General features: G+C 46.9%; 1 protein-coding gene across 7 annotated transcripts in view; it reads right to left on the reverse strand.

The window, feature by feature from the left end:
- Positions 1–26,054, reverse strand: part of LOC105185347 (uncharacterized) — a 270,171-nt gene that overhangs the window by 26,906 nt on the left and 217,211 nt on the right. For all 7 annotated transcript variants that reach the window (XM_025300080.1, XM_025300079.1, XM_025300081.1 and 4 more), the window contains 2 exons: positions 20,248–20,596; positions 8,402–8,714 (listed from right to left, as the gene is read on the reverse strand). In XM_025300080.1, coding sequence (XP_025155865.1) covers positions 8,402–8,714; positions 20,248–20,596 — 662 coding nt within the window. The remainder of the gene's footprint in view (positions 1–8,401; positions 8,715–20,247; positions 20,597–26,054) is intronic.

The following is a 26,054-nucleotide window of genomic DNA, read 5'->3' on the forward strand; positions in this document are numbered from 1 at the left end:
ATCAATAGAGAATCTCAAGGATATAGCGCTACATACTCGCCAAATTTCTCGGGCTAAAATATCGCCCGAACAGCGAAGTAACGACCACGTCGTTTTAATCTAAGCGAGATCTCACATGTAAGAGTAACGTATAGGATGTATAAACAACATAGGGAACGAGTCCCTATAGATATGACCTTTCTTCTTTTGTTTATTTACTTTATGCACAGAGCCGAATGAATAGACGAGCAGCTCGAGGTAGTAAGCACAAAAAAACAATAGATAGCGTAACGATAATAGAATTCAGACGCCCGTCGGTGAAGGTCGAGCGGAATACGGAGATGCACCGAGGTGTGCTAGAACACCTTCGAGTCAGACTTTCGCGCAATTACCTCACGCGATAATTGATCAAAAACGGCGGTTCGAATGCGGGTATGCGCACACTCGAACCGCTGGTGGATAGTCGGAGATCTCCAACGCACGAGGAAATCACCAACGTATGCCAGCCTAAAGCTCATCATCCAGCACCAAGAGGTACAATGGACATCAAGGGAAAGCGCACGAGATGTCTCTCTCAGCTGCTGGCTCAGACCACTTAGGTCGTACCGGGCCCCCCAGGAAAACGCACGGCGACCCCAGTCTAGCGATCAAGAAAACATCTGAATCGGACCGGTGTCGAAGGGGAAACGCACGACGACACCGGGATTCGGAATTAAGAGAAATCAACTAATTGTGTAAGGTAACAATACGGGGGCACGACCCCGGTCACCCGTAAAATATTAGAAAATAGTAATTCGATTAACACTCACCAATTTTCTACACGAATGGCGATGGCACGTCTACCTCGGGCGTCCAACAACGACTAACTGCCTACCTCTATCGCGACATCGTTTTTATGACCCGCGTCTCTATCTTCCAAACGTAAACACAGCGCTTTCCCCACCATCGATCTCGCGGCGATCGTTATTGTTTTTCAACACTCCGAACGCCCATTTCGGATTTTTCATATGCACTCACACCTCGTACGATATGAATGGTTAGGTATTAAAAACAAGAATCAATGCAATATTTTTATTACAATTATATTCTTTTCTTCAAAGGTATACACAACAACAGATCGACGGTATTCTTTAGAAAAGAGAAAAAAAAAGGAAAAAGGGGCGAACAGGCAAAGAAAAGAAAAAAATATTTGTCTCATACACACGTCAAGACATTTAGAGAGCAGGCTATTGTCCACCTTTCTCCCTCTCTCCCCTCCCACCCTCTTTTTCTCTTTCTCTCAAATCGAGGCCGTTTCGCTATCAAGCCTACTTCGAGTAACTTTATTTATTTTCTTTTTTAATTCTATAAGCCAGTTAATTATTCGTAAATCTTGAAGCTGATCTTCTATAACCTGCCTGCTCGAGCGAAAGTGAGGGGCGAAAAGCCGCGATTGATCGGCAATTTCACTGAAGATTGTGCGTCAACAGAGAAAGCTCAACGTTCTCTATGCGACGATCTCAACCGTTATCGAACTCGCGGAAGTGAAAAAATTGCGCCCGTCGACTGGATATAATAAGTTATCGCGGAAGCATTTCCGAGGATTCAAAGGGATCTCTCGCTCGCGAGAGGTTTGCTCCTTTGCATTTGCGCCCTTGGATTTGAATAATCTGAACGCGGTGGATCCGCGTCGTGTATGTACTGTCATACTGCCAGATTTAGATGTTCCATAAAGAATCGGTGCATTCGGTTATGCGTGGAGCGTCGTTCAGTCGTTCGCGAGAATTCAGTTCTAATAGTTGGACGATAAATCGAAGAATCCATTTTCTTTCCTACGCGAAAGCGTCGAATGTATGTTCATTCATTTCTCGAATTTGAAAGCGATCGAAAGCGACGATTTCTCGTGCGTTAAATTCCGGAACGAGGAAATAAAATATTCATATTTTCCTTATTTAATTTTAAACCGTTTTAACCCTGCTCGACAGAATGTCAATTTGTTTGGTCGCTAAGATACGTAATACCGAAAATTGCAATCAATGGCGGTTCCCCTCGTCGTATTATTATCTGCGACAGGAAAGTCCGCCCGAAATTGCTCGGAGGATGCTGTCGTTAAAATTACGCGGTCACGAGTAATGGATATTCCGTGTAAGAAAAGAACATGAAATTCAAATTGAGTGGTGAGAAGAAGTGGATAGAGTCCTTAACCCTTTAAATATCGGCACATCCTTCGAGATGCAATATGGCATAAAAAAAATATTTTGATCGATCGACCTCAATGTTGTTTAATAGAGCGCTTTCGGGGCATTTTTGTCACAGTCTACTTATCGTAAAAATATTTTCATTTTTTCGTCGACTTTCTAATTTCCCATGACACAATTTTGCAACTTTCTCCTGTTGAAACCGCTTGTCAAAGGTCAAAATATTGAAAAGCATTATTTGCATCTACCAGATTTGACATCCGACATCCAAATAAACCTTATTAACAATAAAGTTATCAACTAGTGGAAAACAACCGATAGAGACAAGTCGCGTCGATCGTTGGTAGTTTTAGCGTTAAACTTAACGCAAACTTCTCAGAACGAAAACTCCGAGAAGCACAAAGGACTCAAACTCTTAATCTACCCGCGGCTGGCCGAGACTCCGCAGTGGAGTACAGCGACGCCGTGCTAGCCGCGGTAGTCCGGCGTTAAAAATGCGCCTTTAACCCCGCCTCGCGGGAGAGATCCACCCACGGTGTGGTGTCGCCGTTAATAAACGAGCTAAGACAATGGGGTCCGGGCAAGCCGCCGTAAGAGCAAAATAAATTGAAGGCATCCCTGACCAACCCCCGTCGTTTCCGCTCACAGTGGGGCGCCGAGCTCTCTTGAGCTGACTGTTCCGTAATTAGTGAGCGTCTAAACAATACTCGAGCCACCCTGGAGAGAGACCCTGTCACACCACCGCCACCGCCGCCAACATTCTTTCTTCGCGCGCTCGCCGGAATTGTCGATAATTAATTATCCACTCGCGAGCAACTCGGTCGTGCGACTGTTGCGGGATTATCCGCGGCCGCGTCATTCTTCACCGAGCCTAATTTCAGACGTTTGCGGGCAGGCAAGTCTTCCCTGTCGGTCTCTCTCTCTCTCTCTCTCTCTCTCTCTCTCTCTCTTTCTCTCTCGTATCTTGGCGAGATAATGGCTCATTGCCGACGACTCCGGAGGAAATAAACCAGCCCGAGAGCTGGACTTATCTTTAGTCGAGTAGCCGTGGTCGAGGAGGCTGCTTCATAGCTCGAGTTTAGTCGTGCTCGTTCTCGCATTGTCGCACTCTCCTGTCGAGGATGTCATCGTCAAGGTAGCATCGTTTTTTGACGAGGCGACGATAATCGCTTTTTAAAAGTCATTTAATTTCTTGAACGATTCACGACGATTTCCGTCTTAGTCGCCACTTGATCACGTCGAATTGCGCCCGCCGTCATCAAGACGGAAACTGCGAAAAAAATGTCTTGCAAATACTAAATTACAATTTACTCTCATCCTGTGGCAAGTGAGAGATCTTTTATAGATCCTACAATGTGAGTCGTCATCAAATAAATAACGAGATCGCCTTCGCGATCTCGTGGATTATTCTACGTAGGTATGGCGGATTTTTCGATGTAACGAAACATTGATCGATAATGTTTTCCGTGTTTCGTCGGTCACGACGCTCGAATCTTCCAAATCGTCAGCAAAATAACGGCGTAAGACGCGTATGTCGATAAACTGCTTCTTATTCGCCGCGTTAGAGCGAGGACAGCCATTTAATAATCGAGTGCCGCGAGTGCCGAGGCGAGGTGCTACGACGAGCGCTGGCACTTGTTCTCGCGCCTGCGCGCTGCGGCTTGTCGTCTGGCAGCGACTCGGCCGAGCACGTGCTCCCTCGCACCGCGGAGTGGGGGCAAGGCCGCGCGAGGGCTGCGTGCCGTCACGTACGACGCGCGTCGGCGGTTGCCCGGAATGCTATTGTTTCCCACCACGTGTCGCGTGACCGTGTGCGTGACCTACCCCACGGCGAGGCAGCGCCGCGCTGGGTCGGCCGCGGCCGGGCCGAGACGGGCCGATCGAGAGCGCCGGATCGATGCGAACGTCGACAACTTCGTCCTCAGATGTCGTAGCGACTTGCGACAAAGACCGTTGTAAAGGGGAAATCAGCGCGCTCCCGGTGGACGTGAAATCATCCATCTGGGTAATAAAGATCGGTCAGCATAATTGTGTGAATGAGAAAGACTTTGATTTTTGTGTCTGAGTTGAGGTGGAAATTAGTCTGTATTAAATATCAATGGATATTCTTAGATTGGGCTCGCGAAGCGTTAGTTTTACATTCCCAACGCGTGTGTTAAAGTGCGATTTAAAATTTCAATTTGTTGCACAGAATTATATAGAAGGGAGATGATATGTGTCGTGTCGTATCTCAATCTGTTTTCGTTCAAGTAGGGTGAAATTGCGGAGTTAAAGCAGGGACGAAATTTCAACACGCGTTATCTCGGTACAATGAACGAAGGGAAGTCGTTTTATGTTTCGCCCGGTGTGTGTAAACGTAACGCGTCTTAAATTGAGATTGAGAGAGCAACACAAAACCAATATTCGTCGCTCGGTAGTCCGAAGCGGAGACTGGAGAGAGCGAGGTTTCAGAGGTCGTTATGAATACGATTAAATGTCGCGATTAAACGCACAGGGCTGTTGCGCCACGGCGGAAACGGTCGCGCTCGTTAGCATACTTTGAAAGTCTTTAATTGCGACCGGAAGCTCACGGCCGGGAGCGCACAAGCTACATTTGCCGGCTAAATAAATAGCGACGAATACCCGACTGCAAACCCGAGTGTGTTATTTTGACGCGTATAAGCTGAAGCTTTCTTTACGTGTATCTTGTCGTTTTAAATCACGTCGTTTAACGCGTTTAAATGCATTAAGTGATATCGAAATGCATCAAATGACGTGATTTCAGACGACAAGAAACGCGTGAAGAAAACTTCAGCTTATACGTGTCAAAATAACACACTAGGGTTTGCAGTGTACGCGCCGGCGAAACATTGTTAACAAATAGTGCGTTTAATCCGTTCGCGAAAGGTAGATGACTTGCTCTGCAAATTATGCAGATGACGGGTTCCTTTATCGGGAGACGGGGGAATATTTATTCATTCGTTCTACGTCCTCTCTTTTTAATTACATTACGTTCTGGAATTCTGAGATTGACACAAAATGACACATCTGTGTGAGTCGTAAAACTTATCTCAACGTTTACAATTTTCTAAAGTCGTCATTTCGAATTTCTCGACGCTTTCCTCGCTTTGACATCGCCCGGAATGGTTCGTAAAGCAAATCGTCTTCCATTAATATTCATCGCTTGTAATTACACGAGTCGTTTTGCAAAATCCGAATATCCCGCAACAAGATGTCCAACCGTAACGAGCATTCCCCGCTCGCGATCGTCCCGCGATCGTGATACGCTACGTCGTTTCGACGTCATGTCAGTGATTAAAAAAGTTAGATCGCGCGGTTAAAAGTTACAAGAATGTTTTATCCGGCAATTTCCCGGCCGGGCGGGCGGCCAGGCGAACAGACGCAGTAGACAGGTCGGATGTAGCGGGTACGGACACTCGATGGAAAACCGCGAAGTTCCGATCGACTCCTTTTACGGGCTACGAAGTTACTGTTGGCAGACCAAAGACCGCCTTCTCCGTCGCTGCCTTTCGTCGATCTCTCGAAACGTTCGATAACTTTCTCTTCTTCGAAAGCTCGCGAACGCATCCCGAGGGTGCAACCTCGCAGACTCCGAACGCATAGCACGCGGTGCCGACTTCTTCCCTCCCTCCTCCTGCTCCCGACCTCTCAACAGTCCGACGCTCTTTCCGACGTCTCAAAGCTTAACGAAATGGAAACAATATTGACTCGCGAGTCTAACTGGAGAGCTTTGTATCGAGACGATATTGCATTTTCCTCCTACTCTTCCTCCTGCGATGCGAGCGAAGCCATCCGCGCTCCATCGCTTTATAGATTCCGCGCGTGACACGGAAATACTTACAGTCGTAGCACTATAAAGGAGAAAGACTTGATTTTTTTATTTTTTATGGAGGTTCGAGCACTCCCACGTTCGTTTGATGTGCGATCGAATCATGCGGAAAATATCCCGGGAAAATATCTAATTGAGAGATCCATATTGGTTCGCTGAGAAATTGGTAGATTCTGCTGACTGTGAAATTTAAGTAATTTATATCGGATTAATCCGATTTTTATCCTAAACACAGATTGTTTGTGATTCGGAATCTCAAAATGGCAACAATATGGAAACACCTTTGCACTCTTCTTAAGGTTTTCCAAAGATTTCTCAAGTTTTCATTTTACAGTCGGATCGAACAGAACGAAACACTTTGAGGTAGTACTTACACTTTTCAAGCAAGAATGCAGATATAGCGTTTTAAATATTTTTTATATTTTATTTTTATCTTCTATTCTATTGAGTTTATCAGCTGATATAAAAACGAGATTTTCATCATCATCATTCATGTTTAGGATAAGAATCAAACTCGAAGTATTGTGGAAAGCTGGATAATCAGTTTGAAAAGAAATTTAGGCATTCCGGTCGGAATCCACTCGTGTTTAGGAGGAACATGAGAAAACGGGGGACTGGCAGGACTCGATAACGTTGGAAATTGCAATAAGCCTCTCGATCATGTATCGCGAGCGACGTTATACATCATCGCAGGGCCGGGGGGACAGCGCTCGATAGTAGCGTCGAGGAGTATTGATGGGCCACGCGCGACATGCGTTCATTTAAATATCGCGCAGTTTCGCGTCGCGCGACGACGAGCACGACGCACGGACGTGCCGACGGGCTAATTGATGTTAATTAATTAGCGTCGTGCCGATATTAATTTTAATCGACACTTGGCCGTTGGCCGTCGAGGGTGGTCGATTTCGTAGATTCGTAGAGCCAGTCGAACGTGTAGCCAGGCAGTGTATAATGAAACGGGAATGCGGTTCCATGACCTGCGAGCTGGCTGGCCGATCGGCCAGCCAACCAGCCTATCGATGAGACGTCGACGAAAATGAAGCGCGTTACACGACATATTCCTCCCCTGCGGGATTAACTTTCTGTGCGGCAGAATCGCGCGTTTGTTGCGCGACCTGTCTCGCGAGGGGGGTTACGAGGGTCACAAGAGTGGTCGCCAATGGCACGAACGCGAACTTTTCAGGCATTGTTATCACGCCGTTAGTTGAGGATTCAGTTCTCTAGCTACATGCGGTCTCGCGCTATTGTTAAGCTCCGCCGCGAGTGCGAGGAATTACCGCGGCGCACTTTTCGGAACTGCACGCTCGCACGGAAGAGCGAAATAATTCCCGCTTCTTCTGGTTCTTTTCTCCTTATTCCCATCCCGCGAGCGTACGCTCTTCCTTCGTATCTTTGGCTCCACTTCTCTTTCCCTTTCTCCCGTCCTCCCGTCCTCTTTCATCTTTCCTCTCCCCTCTTCGTCCCCGCGATGCTGTCCTCGCGCATTGCTCCGTTATTTCGCTCGCGCGAAAATAAATGACATTACGAGGAAGCTGAATGTCCGGTCGCCTGCTTTATGTACGCGATGCTTGTCCTCGGCAGAGCAGCTGCGATATCGGCTCTCGGGGAACTGGAATTTTTCTCCGCGAGGAAAACGGGGTGGAGCGGACGGTCGCATTGATGGGGAATTCGCGCTTTTTGAACGGATCTTAATCGCGGTGGAGCCCCTCTAGGTACGAGACTTTTTCGCGCGAGGTGAGTCGCCGTCCACCGGACGACGTTATTTTCTCGCGACTTGGCGTCGATGTGTGAATTAAGTGCGACGAATAAGTCGCAAAAGTCGCCGGATTACAGCTCTCGTTAACTTTACCGGTGTATTGAGCTATTTTGGCGAAACCCATACGAAGCTTCGCATCCGAGAGCCGCGGGCTTCGGATACCCGAAGAATTAAAGCTGACAGGACTCTCATCGCTCCACGGTATAGTCTCACAAGACTCGCGTAAGATATATATATTCTGTACGGAGAGAATTTATAGTAAAAGCTACTGTGGAATTTTATAGCCGAGAAACATATCAACTTTCTGCCTTCATCTTTATTGTCTTTCGTTTCATATGTGCTATTTATATTTTGGGAATTATTCAAACTGTTAAAACACAAAGATAAAAAATCTGTTTCATCAAATGCTCATTGTTGTAATAATCCATTCACTAAAAATTTATCATGTTCCTTAGTTAGAAACAAACTCTAATTACAGCCCATTCCTGCTAAGGGAAATTATTAAAAAGACATGATGAAACCAAAGAGACTTCAAGTAAAAGAGTTATGATATTCTCTCTGCACACGTACTTTCAATCTACTATCCCACACCTTCACGATCATTCATGAATAGCAAGACGATGAGCAACGCTCCATTGAATCTGCCGGAAACTCACTCACCTCTATCCGGAAGGTCCATCCCTCTAGACTGAGCAGCTTGAGGGTCGTGTTCCTGGCGAGAGCGTGGCACAGCAGCCTTGAGAGGTGATCGTCCAGGGCCAGTCGAGGACTAGACAGGTCCAGCAGCTGGAGACACGGCGCTTCCGTCAAAGCCAGCACAAGAGGCATCACGTCGGCCGGCCTGGACGCTCCAGCGGCCCTCAGCGCGTCCAAATTGCGGGCTCTCCTGATGGTCTCACCTAAGCAGCCGGCGTCCAAGCCGCCTAGAAGACACTTGGACACGTTCAGAGACCTCAGCTTGCAGTTTGGCTCTCTGAAACACGCGAATAAAAAGACGTTCGTTCAGTTGGGCTGCGTCGCGATGTGCAGGGCGAAGAGCGGAGCCATTGTGGACTCTCTCTAGCGTCTAGTGAGACGACATGTATCTTGGATAAAAACTTCCAGATATTGCAGGAGGACAAGAAGCGCATATCGCGAGAAAGAAATCTTTCGGCCGCCGCGAAAGACTCTGGAGTCACTGATATATATATATATATATATATATATCGTAAGAATTATTAATCGCCGAGCCATTTCCACTGCTTTCCTGCTAAATTCCAAGGATCGATCGACGCGGAGCGCCATTCTGTATATTTGTATCATTTTTAATCCCATCGGGAGTCGCGGAGACCGCTTTTCCCGCAGTAAGCGGAATGCGTGAGGAATGGCGTCATACGACCGTTTGATTCGATTTCGATTTCGGCGAGAAGAATAAACGCTGCCGGACGGGGAGAAGCGGGCAGAAAAAGATTTAATCGAATCGGCTGATGAAGCGATAATCATTTGAGATTGATGGCGGACTCTCGCATCGCGGACAAGACTTTGCTGTTAACTACGAGACAGACAAAGAGGGAAAGAGCGAGCGAGCGAGAGAGAGAGAGAGAGAGAGAGAGAGAGAGAGAGAGAGAGAAGGCGGAGGAGGGCAAACACGAACGCCTAACGGGCATCTCTGTCTCGATTCTCATCTCCGTTCATCAATCTTATAAAGGGAGAAAGGCCATCTACGACGACGAGACGAAGCTCACGGGCATACGCCGAGTCGCGAAAAAGTTTTAATGCTCTTTTTGCGCGAGAACGCGAGTTTTTCCGGCTAAACTCGGAGCGGCTTTTATCTCGACGTCGTATATCGTGTCGATATTCGCGAAGCGCGCCGGCGTGGTTCGCGCGTGTAACTTGGCGATATTTTCGATGTATCACTTTTGTTTTTACGCCCGCGATACGTAGAGAGATGTGCACGGAGTATTCGCGAAATTTTCTCGAGCAAACTCTCCGTTTGGGAGAGTTTTCACTCACGATCGAAGAGCGAATCTGGATTCTGCATTCCGGCGATGCGTCTCATTGGAATCTCTAATCGACCGAAACATTTATTCGAAATTTCACTCGCGAGCTGGAGTGCCGGCCGGAGTCCCGCGGATTTCTCGCTGCGGATCGAGTGCGAAGCGAGTATTTTCGCTCGAAATTGAAGGGCATTTGAAGCATTCGGCGAATCAATAGCGGCGAATTATCCGCGTCGCTTCGAGTGAATTCTCGTTCATCTCTAGAGATCATTTCGCAGCGAGAGAAATCTGGAGAGAGCAAGCCGCTACATTCAATTAGCCCCCGGCACGTAATTCCTCGGGCAAAAATCAAGAGGCGCTTCAAACGACACTCGCCGAAATTACAGCATAATATTCCCCGAGCGTCCGTCGCGCGCGCGCCGGTCTCTCCTCACTTCGCCGAGCGGAGCGAACTCGTCACGCCGATTTCCACGCTTCTCTCCCCCTCACCCCCTCCCCGTCGCAATCCCGGCCACAATCTCCGCGGCTTTTTCGCGACCGTGTCACGCCGCGGCTGGATTTCCCTTCGACGTCTCGACTCAACGAAAATACACCGCTCGATTATCCCGTAACGCGCGCGGACTCACGTTTCTCAAACAGCTCGCGTAATCTCGCGCAGCAGGATCGATCAACGTCACTAGCGCTACGAACGTAATGAACAAACACGCCGACGCGGTACGCGGGGGGGGGGGGAGCAATGCGGCGGCGGCGGCGCATGCAGGGCGTAAGACAGCGGTGCGCCGAATTACAGGGGCAAATAATCGAATTGCGGCCGACACGGCCGAGGGATTTACGCGCGCGTACGTGCGTTTAATGGCGGCAATTTAAGACGGACGATTGTCTGGCGGGGCCGGCGAGTATCGCCGGCGTTGTATCGCGTCTGGATTTAATGGTATCTACTTTGGTCCATATTTACTCTCGGCTATATTGCCGCCGCAGCGCTACGCTTGTACCTACCTACCTACGTACGTACGTACGTCTAATGGCGTTGCCTTTAACGGTATCCGCGCCACGGTAAATTCGCTCCGCTCGCCTGGGATAGAGGAAAGAGAACGAGCGAGAGAGAGAGAGAGAGAGAGAGAGAGAGAGAGAGAGAGAGAGAGAGAGAGAGAGAGGGGAGGGGGAAGTCGCGGGGCACTCGACGTATCTCTATGGGAACAAAAATATATGCCTGGGCGAGAACGTACGCGCGCGCCGTGCCGCGAATTCCCAACAAAAATAAACGTTCCCGTCGAGAACGGTCGCGACGGGCTCCGTCGGGTTCGCGTAATAAAGCCGGATTTCGACGAGGATACCACCAGCGGAATTTCTTACGATCGTGATGCCGCTGCGCCTCGAATTCAAGCGCTCGCGTGTGTATTTCTTCTTCTCGAATCGGTTGACGATCGACCGTTGAGTCACCGGCCTGCGCTTTTCAGCGTGGAGCGTCACGAGTCGCCGGGAACGCTCGCAAAGCGGCGTGGAGTTAACTGGGGTTTAATCGATCTGCCGTCCGCCCTTGGAGACGGATTTGTAATTAGCGAGTATTTGTAATTAGCGAGTTACTTCCAGCGCAAGATGCTGAATATGCAAAGGGAGAAATGTTAAATGCATTTTTGGTGCGTGGCTGTTGTTTTGATTTTCTTTATTCCGCGAGAGACGATGATAGGGAGATATAATTTATATTTATATAATATTTTTGTTAATTGTTAAGTGTTTTAAAGAATCCAAGTTACCAAACCGAAATGATTGTCGTACGCGATATTATACGTCAAGGATGAACTTACAATTTAATTTTAAAATTATATACGCTGGAACGCGCATCAGGATGAATTTCAATTTAGTTTCGAGTTTAATTTAACTTGGTTCAACTTAATTTTCTTAATTAATTAAATTCAGTCTCGTGTTTTCCGATTTTCCAAGTTTTATTTACGCAAGAAACTTCCTGCGTTCAGTTCTTCATGCGACAGCATTCCTTGCTTTCGTTCGCCGATTGAATATCTGGCAGCCTTTTGTTCGCGCGTCGTGTCGGTGTTCCACTTTATTATTTGCAAAATTGTGAAAAAACACACCGACACCGTGCCGACGGGAAGTGATGGGAAAAGAGGCGGTTTTTCACGGCGAGTTGAGGAATGAAGAATTCACCAATTCCGGGAGATTTCTGCTGCAAAATAAGGGTGAGTCCTTGTTGCGTTTCGCACGGTGCACATAAATAAGCGCGGAAATTCGGAAACTCGTACATATTGTGATGTCACTGCAATGCGCATTGCGAGTGTTGCGAGTACGGCGTATCGATGTCCAGAAGACGATGGAGCCGAGCGGATGAGGCGGTTTATTTTTTATTTAAATCGTGCGCGATCGGTCCGGCGATTTTTCGACCCTTCGTCGTGCGAGAGCTTCAGGACGCGAGTGGGAAAGAACAAATGGCGGTGCATGTCGGCTCGCTGCGCGCCACGAAAGAGCGCACAATGCGTCTCTTTTGCTCTCGTTTAATTTTCCGCGGCTTCAGCCGCGGCCGAACATTCTCGACCGGCATTCGCGTTATTACTTATTTAGATACGCTGCTTCAGCAGAGGCGATTCATACAAATACACGGGGATTCACTCCCTTTCCCTCGGCTTGTATTATTTCGCCTCCCTCTCGACTCTCCGGACAGAGAGATGCCGCAGCTTCTTTCAAATTGCGTTGGAATTCTTCCTCGGGTGTACTCGATATGAATCGAAACTTCAATCTGCAGTTGCGCTACGGCTCCTTTTTCCTTCTTTCACTTTCGACGCGTTCGCTGAACATCGCAGTGAAAAAATCAATTTTACAATATACGAGGTGCTTCTCGGCTTCGTTCCGACGGACTTTCGAGAATCGTGTAGGTCGTCGGTGAGAACATTTTCCCACTTTCGACTTTTGCCCTTCCTGAAGCGTCCGCGGAAGTGCAAGAGATTTTCAATCTCGAATTATTTTCCGATCTCCGAATTTGCATCTCTCTGGAACTCGACTCAAAAAAAGCTAATCTTTACTTCCATGAAAAAAAAAAAAATCATTCGCGCGTGGAAGAACAAAGCCAAATGGGCCATCTCGACTCATTCAATCCGGAGCCCGACGTCACTCCTTGAGAAAGGCTTTGAGGGTAAAATCTTACTCGGTAGAAAATGTCCGTTTCGACGGCCTGGCAGTTCCTCAAGATCCGTCGCGGACGAGGCCGAAAGCAGCCTATGTAAAAATACGGCCGGGATTACGGGAACGTGCCGCGACACGATTTTTGCAAAGCGTTTACCGCGATCTGGAATCGCGCGGGTAAGCTCCAGGATGCAATAGAGTCGCGATCGTAAGTCAAACGGCCGCAGCGGTATTGCGCGCGGATGGCGCTTAAGTTTCGACAGTTTTACTGGCGGGGATTTCGCCGACGGTGCGCTACTGCTCGCGGAAAACGCCAACGGCGGCGGCGGCGGAAGTCAAGAGAGCAAACGCCAGTGAGAGAGAGAGAGAGAGAGAGAGAGAGAGAGAGAGAGAGAGAGAGAGGGGGGGAGGGAGAGAATAGCGTGGTCTAAAGGAAATAGAACGCGAGCGCATTTTTACCGGAGTTAACTCCTCGCCCCCGGTTTTATCGCGTCGCCGTTTATTGCGCGTCGTATTCGAAGTTACTCGACGTTACGCTCTTATAAAGAGCGCGATACACTCTCCGCTCGCCTCATCGCGGCCGGAGCAAATATCCCGCGACAATCGCGAAATATTTATTTGCGAACGGGATATAACACGACGCAATCCTCGGCACCACGAGCTCTCGAGCTCTCGCGGTCGTCGCCGTCGTCATCATGGTGAGGCCGAGTTGATGCTGCAAAAGCGCGTTGTACTTTTGGAGCTAACTCCCGGTTCCTTTCACGCCTTCACGTTGATAAGCGTGTGCACCGTTGACGAAAGTGCTCGTGGGAATTTGACGAAGCTGTTACCGCGTTGCGTGGCGCGTGGTGTAAGAAAGATGCACGAGACTTTCATCGCGAATGTTCAGCTCCGCTCAATCTCACATTCATATCCCCGCGGAGGAATTCACCCGGGGAATTATCTTCGTTTGCTCCGCCGACGCTCCGATTCAACGGAGAGGTGCGACGTGACGCTCGTTCCACCGGCTCGTGATTTCAAGCGTAATTCAAGTCGCATAACCATTTATATTGAGATCATTATCGTACTTCGGTCGGGGAAACGGCGCGTTCGATCACAGGTCAGCAAGTTCTCGAAAATCGCATTTGGATCCCTCGTACCTTCTCGAGGGCAGGCCGGAGGGTAGCGCGAGTATAGGTACATCCCGCGAAAGAAAAATACCGGATACTTAACCGCGTTACCGGCGCGGAATACCTCCCCGCTTTCGACTTCGTCGTCGACCCCGCGGAGATCCTTACATGCGACAGAAGTGCTCCGTTTGCCCGAGGAATCCTGATCCGTCCGACTCCTCGTCGAGTTCTCGTCAAGCGTCACGCACAAATGTGCTGGAGTATAATCCATTTTAAACAAATGATGATTTTGAATTAAAGTACCTCGGGAGGAATTAATCGGGAAGATTTTTCAGGCAAAAGTTGTCGGATTTCGCCGAAGAGGAGCCGAAGGTGGATTTTATTACGAGTGCTATGGAGTGTTTTTTCAGTGTTATTTCAGACTCGATTTAAATTTTTGCAGGTGGGATCATGTGGTGTTTTGTGGGACCACGAACTGATCAGTTCATTCTGCTCGTAGAATGATGGAAAAAAATTAAGTTTTTGAGAAGTGAATATTTCCTGAGATATTTTATATTTCATTCCGATACTTCTCCGTCGTGAGACATGAGATCGCTCGTAAAGTATTTCACGAGCTGACTTTAGTGTTTTCGTACGCAGAACACTGAGAAGAATCGATAATAATTTCCGCACCCTGGTGTATCTGCGAAAAGGCACGAGAATTTTTTTACGCACTTCAATAGGTGCCAATCGCTATCTCGATATAATCTAAAATATATAAAAAATCTCGGGGCACATACAGGTGAAATATATCGGGATCTTTAAAAGACCGCTCAGAGGAGCCTTCTTATTCGATTTCACTTTTCCAAGGCGCGACGCGAGACCTCCGTAGACAATGACGACGCGATCGAATGAACGAAAAGACTCCTGCCTTACATTCCGGCACATTTAGAATCAAAGCTGCTGTCTCGGAATTCTCATCCGCGCGACTCGAGAGGCACTCTCGGCACTCTCACCTCGGCACGGCCGTAATAATCGTGTTGATGTCGCGAGAGCCACGGTCGTTCTTCGAGATGTAACTATCGCTATTTATACCGCGCCTGTATTTATCCACGACTGCCATCGGATTATCGGAGAGAGTGTCGCGAGAGAGCGGGACGGCGGTAAATCCGCTTCGGTCCCGAGAAACGCTAATAAAACGCGCTCGACCGGCTTCTCGGGAGAGTCGCAGTCGTCTTTTCAATTTCGAGCGGAAAATTGAAATCTTTCCTCGACGCGCGTCTCCCTCCTGCCCCGCGAAGATAATGGCGCTAATTCGGATAGAAAAGTCCACGTCTCGCGCGAAAAGCCTCCATAACTTCTCCCTATTAGACGCATTGAAGCGGAAATCGGACGGGACGGCGCTGTGAAGGGTCGACCTTTTTTTATTAGACGATCTCTCTCACGCGCGCATGCTCGAGCTTATTCTCTCCGACCACTCGTCGCGCCGGTTCTCCAAATTTTAAGTATCGCTTCTTTTCTGCTTCGAATCCGCCGATTTCTAGACTTTTCAGTGAATCATACCTTCTCTGAGGGCACCTTTGTCAAAGTTCAGAAGGAAAAAGCCCGCGAAGGTTATTGTTGAGTGAAAATCGCGCAAAGGAGAAGCGAATTAATTAATATATGAGCGATGTATCAGCGTATTAGTAATTAATTTATTTGCTCAATCTCTTCTCATCTTGCGTTCGCTCTGATAGATTTTTCCTTCTCGGATTGGATTTCTCTCAACAATTACCGAAACTATATCCCACTTTCCTATTGATAATTAATCGCGATTGAACTGAGAACGGAGAATGGCTCTCCCAGTCATCTATTTAAAATACGTGAGAAAAGCGCTCAGAGTTTTCCTTACACATAAATTGCCCGATTGCTTGATACAATCAAAAATCAAGATTTGAGAATAGTTCATACAAAATTTGTCGAGGGATCAGATTTATATAATCCACTGTGAACTACCGTTACCAGTGTGGGCGAAGTGTTGCGGTGGAACTCTTTTTATCTTAAGAGCGTGTCTCTTTGCCTCTATCTTTCTTTAATTCCGAGAGCCTTGTCTCTTATCACAAGCAGCGTCGCATGTGTGATTTAGGAAGCTCGTCGGGAACGCCGAGAGAGAAGAGGGAGAAGATCGCCCGACGATGAAAAATGTCGGCGAAACTTGAAACGATGAAAAATCGCCGCCGCCGCCGCCGCCGTGGGCGGCCCGAGAATTCGCGAACTCGCGTTAGCCGGATGAACTTCGTCGGCGAGTCGGCGAAATACCACGTCGTTCTCGCTTCACGAAGCGATGTGTCTTCGTTCGTTTGTTCATTCGCGAATAAGCTGTCGAGGAAGCCTCGCGCGAGCTTGCTAATACTTATGCCGCGGCACTGATATTTATCCATGACCGGTGATACACCTCACGGAAAAGGGACGGGGAAAAGCGCGGTGTCGTTGTTTAAAGCGAAATTTTCGGCACGGCGATGGATCGCCCGGGGCTTGACTCGCTGTATCCTCCCCGGAGGCCGAAACAAGACGAGAACGAAGGAAGATCCGCTCGCTTGTGGAAGAAGTATGGGGCGATACACGGGGAGAATTTTATACCGAGCCTATTACCATAGGACCTCGTAACCGAGAAATATATCGACATTTTGTCTTTGTAATTGATTATCCTGACGCGTCGCACGTGTAAATTTATATTTTAGCAGCAGCAAAGTCTATTGCAAGACTTGCTCCCCTGTCCTCTGGCAAGATAAATTGAAAATTTATATGAAAAGAAAAAGAGACATTCTCCTCGCATACTTGTAAAAATTTACAGAATCCTCATTTACAGAAATTTCCATACCTCATTAATAATAATAATAGGGCGAAATTTTTAGACGGGTTCGTCATGTCCTTAGGAACGGGAGGATTCCACAGACTGCAGTCAAGAAAGAAATGAACGAGTTTCTCAGAGTGTTTCCCTTCCCAACTTCATCCTCGTCTAAATTCCGTCTCTGATTGCGACACGACACTCGCAGTGGCGCAATTTCTCACGAAGATTCCCGGCTGATCCTCAAGTGCGAGTGAAACGTTCGGCGGACGCGTGGAACGCGCGTTATGCCGAATGATCCGGAATGAAAGTTTCGCGAGGGGATGACGAACGAAAGGGAGGATTCGCGAAATCTCGCGTGTCGGAGGGGAACACGAGAAACGAGGCAACGCGATTGCGATCGTCGGATCGAGACTGAAGTCTTTCCGAGAGGCATCGCTGTACGTTTCGGGGCTCGTCGTTATTTCGGCTTGATGAGAAGTGATTACGACGGACGATCCTTTTCGTCGTTACGGACGCGCGTATATCCTGATACAAAAATATGGGAAATCCTCGCGCAAACGGCGCGTTTATACATCGTGCGTTGAGACGGCGGGACGAGGTGAGCGGCTAACAAGATCGATTAATCGACATTGTCGCGCGGTTCTTTCTTTTTTTTTTTCCGTGAAAAAGATGAAAAGTGTTGTCGATAAACGTCACTCAGGTATCCGCGCGTTTCATTGATCTCTTTCTCCCTACCTCGGCCGCAGAACATGACGATACGGCCGCTGCGGCCTGCGGTTTCACGCGAAATCATCGCGCTTTAATTGGCTGTTTAATTTAGTTTGCTTTTTCCTTCGTTTTTTCCACCGCGTTACCGCGAACCGACAGCGTGTACCATACCGAGAAAATTCCACAACAAAAATCACTACAAACGTGAATGAATTGTACGTGCCGTTTTCAGCAATTTTGAACAGGTAACTAGAAACGCGATGTATTTGATAGTTCGATCGTTCAAATCACACAAAGTTCGAGAAGAAGGAAATTATGTAACCGAGCAACATATCAACGTTCTGTCTTAATTATCCTTCCGTCTAGCGCTACTTATACTTCAGCAACTGAATGCTGTAAATAATAAAAATACTCTGGAAAGATGAACTTCGCTGGCAGTCCATCTCCGTATTACGAAATATAATAAAATCGTCATAAGAATTTTACAAGACGAGTAAAGTGAATTTCCTGATAACTCCGATAATCACTCTGACCGAGCATTATCCCACGTCGACCCACGTTATTCTTAAGCGGGGCCGAGTAATCGAGCGAGGGGGAGCGACGAGTGAGTTATTATTCGGCGAATCGTGGAATCAACGGCGCCTCGTGCCGGCTCGGTACGGAAGGGAAGAGGAATAGCCGGGGCAGGTGGCGGCGGAACTTTTATTCCCGTCGTGGTCTTAAGGAATCTTTTCGGGATCTTTGGGGTACTGCCGGGCGCAGCCGCGACTCGCGGATCGCATCTGCCCCGCGAGGAGCGGATCGACTACCCCGCCGCCGTTGTCGGACGTCGGCGCAGCACGCGACGCTCCGGGGATTATGACGAGGGATATAAATCACCGCGATGCGCGCATCCTCTTAAGTATTATTAATAGCTCGCGCACGCGTGCTCGAGAGAATAAATTAATATCCAATCCCTGTTTCGGGGCCGTGGCGACGCTCGTGATGCTTCCGACGTCGTGCAAAGAACACGGTAAGATAAACGTCCCAGTATCCGACCTACACTAGAAATGTGCGAGCTATTCGAATTCGAATCGTGTCAAATCGAATCTAATGTAATTCGATTCGATTCGAATCCGAAAAATTCGGAAATTTCGAATCGCGAAGATTCGAATACGAATCAAATACATTAGCGTTTGCGCGCATCAGCTACAAAACGGGCCATCTAAGCCCCTATGTTTGAACCTTTAACTTGTAATTTACTTAACTTATAATTAATAATATAATTATAAATTACTTTAAATATTTAAATATATATTTTACTTTAAGATGATATTACAATATCAATATTCCCTTTCATATTAAAATCTTCCATCATTATTTGTAGTTTAATAGTCATGTTAAATTTTTTAATGATTCGATTCGATTTCATTCGATTCGATTCGAATTCAAATTTAAAAAATGAGATTCGATTCGATTCGATTCGACACAAAAATTCTTGATTCGCACATCTCTACCGACTACTTTGAAAAAAGATATTTATTATTTATTTTAATAATAATAAGTGAAAGTAATAATTATTGTAAAAAAACTCCAATATTTGACAATTAATTGGAAAAAAATTTGATGCTTTTATATTAATTTAAAATAATTTAAATAAAATTAATTAAACTTTAATTAAAATTAAATTAAATTAAAATTAATTTTAATAAGATTAATTAAAAATAATTTGCTTTTATATTAAAATAAAAATTAATTAAATAAGTATGCACCTATGGTTTAGCAAAATAATAGTCAATCAATTAAGAAATTCATTAAGAGATAGTATCTGTATTTATATTATTTCCCGTTAACATATACTAATTTTCTAATTGCGGTCAGACACTGAGACAAATTATATCCGAACATTGGACCATAACCTACTTCAACTATTCGGTCATTGGTACATTAATGCACTTCGTCACTTGTATAAATATTTCATTAATAACAGAATATACATTGGTTTAAATCATTTTTCTCTACTTGAGGGAATCTTAAGTTTTTGAATAAATGCAAATATTTATATCAAAACTATTCTTAATATCATATATTGTATTTTTTGTGACAACCTACGCGTAAGTGTCCGGTTACTGGGACATTTACCTTAAAGGCGATCGAATAAAAGAGAGACGACACTTACTTGACGAAAATTACGATTTTTTTAGGTTTTCGAGGTCGCTCAATGAATAATGAAATACTGAAATGATATATGGATGGAATGATATATGGAACATTTATTCTCAATAGATTCATTTAATGTTAGGTGAAATAACAGCAAATTTCATATAAGTTGCCTGAAGACATTTCATATGGTATGCACGCATAAAGACAAATGACGAACAGTAATACTAAAAATAGTGAAAACAATGTAATTTCCCCTATATATGTAAAAAAATCGTAATTTTCGTTGACATCATTTTAATTTACATGGAAAAAATGGTCTCACTCACGAGACATAGACGCCATATTTGATCCGCCATTTTGTATTTTTGAATTTTCACGTCAGATTCGAATTTAGCGACCCCAAAAATCCCATGAAACCTTACAGCCTTTCGAATAAACAACAAGATAGCACTTCTAACGCGAAAACACTCTGTATAAATAAGGAGTAGTTTCCACCCTTAAAACTGCTTCTCCGCAGATAAAAGAAATACGTGTCGATTATTTTCCATAGCTCTATAAGTGGGCAAAGTTTCATCAAAATCGGTGAGTGACAGTTGGGTACCTTTACTTGTAAGAGACGATCAAGCTCACCTGATGGCGTTGAATATCTCGTGGAAGCCGGTGCCTTGGTGGCTGGCGACGTCGCAGGTTGGCAAGGGATGCAGCAGGGGCAGCCGATGGCACAGCACGCTGTCGCTGTTCCTTTTGCTGCTGCTGTTGCTGTCGCGGTCTCGTTCGTTCTGCGGCAACGGCCCGTTGCCCGTGTTGGGCGCTGGGCCTAAGCCCAGTCCCAGAGGAAGGCGCGGCAGGGTGGCAGGGCGCGTGAGACTGCCGTAGGCGGTCAAGGCACCCCTCGGCAAGGACGAGTAGCAGCGGTTCAGTGGCAAGGTGCCGAGGGTGCTGGAGGCGCAGCCGCTGCTGCCCGAGCCGGAGCCTGAACCTGCGTGAAGATTTACGGCACGTGAGATTTACGGTAAATTCGACGGAAATCGAAGCAGGGAGGTGAGTAGGGTCGCGTGCTTGGCCAGAGGTCGAGCTTCGGGAGCGGAAAGTAACCCGAATTACGAGACCTGCATAATCGCGGAACTTTCTTTATTCGCTTCGATTCGTATCGCGAGAAGGAAGGAATCGAGTGCTCCGCGTGATGAATCACGTTAATGTTAACGTTCGTTATACGAAGTGAGCCAGAAGTAAATACGTGTCGGAACGACGAGAGGTTGACACCTTGTTCCTTTCCCCGCGACTGCCTTAAAAGGAAAGTTAAGTAGGCGCGCGTAAAAACGTTTTATGCGACAGAAATGGTTGGGAGAGGGGGGGGGGAGATGTAGTCGATGCGAGGAGGCGAGAAATTGAAAAAGCGAAGGACGGAGTTTACGAAGGGTGGTTTACGGAGGTGGAGCGTACACGGCGCGGACAAGGTGACGACGACGCGTAACTTTTTATGGGACCCCTCAATTTCCGCACTTGCCTCATCGATAGTAACCCTCAGCCTTTGCCGACGGTATACGGAATATAGCCGATGGTCGTCGTCGTCGTCGTCAATTTGTCGCCGGTCAATTTGTTTTGAAGCCTGGTCATGGCGGGAAATACATATATCGCGGTCGCGATGAGACTGGATAGTTCCGATGAGAACGCGAGATATCCAAAAGGTGCATTTCTTTCTCCAAGATGGACCAACGAATTCGAGCGAATAAAATGTAAGCAGCTGTTAGATTTTTAATTATCGTGCCTAGTATTCTCTCTGACGAACATCTCGTACTGGCCAATCTTTCTTATTATGGTTGAATATATCTCCAGACAGCGAAAAGAAATATTTAATTAGGTAATACCGACTTGATATACATACACTATATATTACATAATATTAAATGATATTAGACGAATTGTATATATAACATCAGACTTAACCCCTTGTCCTACGCACTAAGTCCTGATGGCGCAGGCCACAACAATCAACAAGAAAGCCGGTCACGCGTCGAGCCATTTAGCTGTTCACCCGAGCTGTGCTCGAACTTGTGCAAATCGTATGCGCTTATGATATGTATATTTCGGCGCAACGTTCCGAACGAAGTACCACGAGCCAGGCTCGTGTTGTTTACGTTTGGTCCGATCGAAGTACCACGAGTCAGGCTCGTGTTTCTTGTTTTCGGCTCGAATTTCTTACCACGAGTTTCTTACTTACTCGATATTGTAGATTAAGGGGTCAATTACGCGAATATCGTCGCGACTTTAATCGCCCGGAAATAGAAGGTCAAGAGATGCACAAATTATAATAAAAATAAGAAAGAAGCGGCTTTTCCGATTGTACCCCGTTTCACCGAATCGACATCGCAGCCCCGATATAATCATGAAAAATGGCGAAGTGTCACCCAACAATAAGTGGAATAAAAAGAAAAGATGCATCATTGCCGCGTAGCGAGTGACGCAATTTGGAGGTCCCATCTCCCACGCACCCGGCAAGTCCGAAAGCTCCTCTCGTTTTTTTTTCCTACGGGATACCTCCGGTTACCGAGGTGTAACGGGCGGCGGATTCGCGTTACGTGTGCCAGAGGATTTTATCGATGTCAAACTCGCGTGGCCGCGGTATAACGTGTTCTGTAATCTGGCCCGCTATAACACGATCAATCAACGGTAGCCACGTAGCGCGGTTTATCCAGCCGGAGTACACCACGTACGATAATCGTGCTACCCCACCGCATCGCGCCGCGCCGTACCGCGCGCGTTGCAACGAGCGCAGCGTAATTACTAATTAAATTACGGAATGTTTATCGCTATTTCGAGAGCGCGCTGGCATCGCGTCCGTCTAGAATTGCGCGGTTGAATGCGGCGCGGCGGCGATGGCACGGATGTTCGGGAACGCCAAAATACCGCATCCCTCTTCATTCCCCCTCTCAAACGTCTACCCGCGCGCAATTCCGCGATAAACCTTATTGTTACATCGTACGGCCATTAACTGCGCGCCGTGTCGTCGTCTCTCAGAAGGAAACGACGCTGGGAACGGTGTTCCGTTCGTCGTACGGCTCTCTTCAATTTTACACGATGCCAAATTAATCTGCTCTTTGTGTGAAAAAAATATTTCGGATTTCCCGCGGTATCGTGTTTAATGATGTTCTTTGATGCAACACTCACGAGATATGCGAACCGTGCAAGTAGAACGTCACGAGCTTTTTTGTATGAACTTTTTTCTTTTGATTTTGCCACGTTTTTTCCGGCGGTGTATCTCGCTGAGGAAAATAGATGGTAAATTTTGTAACGACAGATTCCGTTTCTCCTGAAATGTAGGTAGCGCGTTCGATTCGGGAATCGAGGCAAACTATATCGATATGTCCCAAAATCGGTCACAAAACTCCGTTGCAATTTTATACTATAAAATTGCATCTCTCCGTATCTATCTTCAATTTGGTACAACGTAAAATTAATTTTCTTCTTGTGTGAAAAATTATCTTCATATATTTGTAATAATGCATCTGACGAGATTCTTTGATGTGCAGCATTCACGACACGCGGAAACGCGCAACGGAGACTCCAATTAGTAAAATCACGAAATTCAAAAGGTAATTCAAACTTCCCCTCTTCTTCCCTCGCCCCGTCTGACTTACTTTCTTGTTTCTCGCACAAATGGCGGGAAGCCTTCTTCTTTCTCCGTGGTAAAATGCAGCAATCGTTGGGACGAACGATGATTACTTAGCAAACTCTTCTCCACAGATACAAACAAGACGCCTCAACTTCCGCAATTTCCGACAGTTTTTGTCCCTGTCGTCCTGCTCGTCTCACGCTCTCGTAGCTACGACGCTAGCTGTTTGGTAACGTTAACGTAGCTCCGAGCACTCGAGTCGGAGACTGCGAGTCTCCATCCAGACGAGCTCCAATTTGGATTCGAGCGTAGTTAACAAACTCCTTTTTGGACGTGATCTCGTATGGGACCGCGTACACTTGCGTACGCGCCGGTCGGGGAAAATTAGACGTCGCGCGGAAATTCGAGGAAAGCGGCCCGCGAACACCGCGCTGAATATTAATTCGAAAGAGGGCGGGGGGGGGGAGAGAGGCTGCGCAGTGTGTCGCTCCTTAATTCCATCGCTCGAGAGTCACCCGAGTGATCCGAGTATTCCGTAGCGAGCCGAACTTTCTGTCTAATGTTCGCATCGTGATCGATCTCCCTTCTACTGCCAAAGTTTGACTTTGCGAATGCGCGCCGGGTTCGATGAAGTTATTCTTGAGAGAAAGAACTCGTTACCGTCTTACTCGTTTGACATTTCCTGAGATAACCTGTGAGTTACCGTTACCGTTATTCAGGAGCCGAGACAGTCGTCATAATTTCCGTTTCCTTTTTTCTCACTAAATTTTGAGATTCTTCTCTTTATCGCTTCGTTACTATTAATTTTAAGACAACGATAAAAGTAATGATCATTGCCTGAAAATACTGTTACTGTTACTGACTAAGAGAAAAGACGAGATCGTTCTAAATAACACGATATTCCCCAGCCTCGACTTTCGCACACTTTGGGTAAAATTCGCGACGTCTGAAAGCTCTCGTAGGCTCCTCGATCTTCACATCGTGGAAAGTCCACGAGTTTCGCGCTCCTTAAGTTCTAGGTGAGACTTCGACCTTGACACCCTTCGGCCGAGACCTTGCGGAACTTTGACCTGTGAGTCCTCGGCTGTTCGAAATTCTTTTCCCTGTTTCTTAGGTTCTTCACATTTTCACGAAGATGGAAATACGCGTCGCGCACATGCAGTGACACCATTTCACTCCCGTTTTCCTGCCGTGGCTCGTTAGCTCGTTGTCATTCATCAGTCCACTCGGCCCTGCCATTGTCGTTGACCCCCCCCCCCTCCCGTGCGTGCAATGTGGCATAACAGAAGTGGATTGTGCGAGGTAATTTTATCTAGCCCAGAGGGCTAGAGCCCGCGTATTACGCTCCCCTTAAATTCGATCCGACAAACGACGGCGGGCCCCGGATAGATTCAGTCGGTTGGATTTCAGTGCCGTATCGTTTCCGCCTTATTCAAAGCCAGACGCTTCCGTTCGTCTCCGGTTACGCTCGTAGCGTACACGTACAACAAGGCGTGTGCTTAGCCTAACTCGACGGATTAATTACGAGCCATCTACCCGGTGACGAGAAAGTCTGGCGCGTCTACGCGTCGACGACGAGGATCTCCATCTTTGCTCGCGACGAACGACACCTCGTCCTTGACGGCGCGTAGTTTCCTCCATCCCTCTCTTCTTTTCTCTTTCTTTTACCTGCCGGAGAATCTCCAAGTTAAATTGTTAATAAGTGTTAATTTTTGTCCGCAATACTACTCGCGTATACTACTCTCCGTTTGTCTTTTTCGCGTTAAGGCAATTGATTTGCGAAGTTTCGGATTGTCAGCGGCGGCGTCAAACCAAAATTTCTTTCTTGCGAATTTATTTTATTATATTATTTTTATATTTATTATTATATTATTTTTAAGTTCTCTCAACTGACCCAAATGGTCAGTCCTTCAGCTGTACCACCTGCGTGCGACAGTATTTCCATTAATATGCAGTTAAAATTCAATAGGACTCTCTAGAAAATGCTTCTACGGATCAACTACTTTAACGGTTAGAGTGCACCCTTAGACACACGCGATGGAAATGTCGTTTCTTCGCCATTGCCATCGTCGTCGTCGTCGTCGAGGATGAAATTGATGGATACCAATAGGACGAGGTCGCCAGGATTTCGCGTAATAGGAAGTTACGCCGTAACTGGAACGTAAAATCGCGTTATCCCGCGCGATCATTCGGATGACGATTAATCGGTCGGAGATAGCGGCCTTGCGATTTCATTAATAATCACGATGGTTCGCGGTGCGTGAAGTGATTATAACGATGTTGATTGGATCGACGCATTACGGCGCGAAATATGTCATATTAAAGCGCGCCCGGCGGACACAAAGCGCCCCGCGAGTTTACGACAAGCTGTTGTTTCACGCGAGCTCGTTTCTACGCGCTGTTAATCGTTCCGGAAGAATTCAATTCGCTGATTACAATACGTGTACCGCATAACGTCGTGCATTAACGACGATGACGTTGCGTTGGAGATCGTCGCGAGGAAGCGAGCGGCGGTAGACGTTATTCGCGGCTCGAGAGAACTGGCGAGAACGATTCGCCGTGAGAAGGACATCCGATATCGCGTTTTTCGAGTGTTATAGATCGCTTTTATATCGTTTCATTCGATATCGGGATGGTCGACGCGGGGAATAAGAGAGCCCATGGGATCCTTTCCTCTCTTTCTCTCCCTTTCGTTCAAATGCCTTTCGAGCAAAAATTGGATAACGGCATAAATGGCGAGCGGAGCTTTTATTTAATGAACCCGCCTGCATTATCGTTAATATAACAATACGTTGCATGAACTGGTTGCTAGCCATGCTCGATT

This window comes from Harpegnathos saltator, unplaced genomic scaffold (assembly GCF_003227715.2).
Source record: "Harpegnathos saltator strain DR-91 unplaced genomic scaffold, Hsal_v8.6 scaffold328, whole genome shotgun sequence".
NCBI classification, from domain to species: Eukaryota; Metazoa; Arthropoda; class Insecta; order Hymenoptera; family Formicidae; genus Harpegnathos; species Harpegnathos saltator.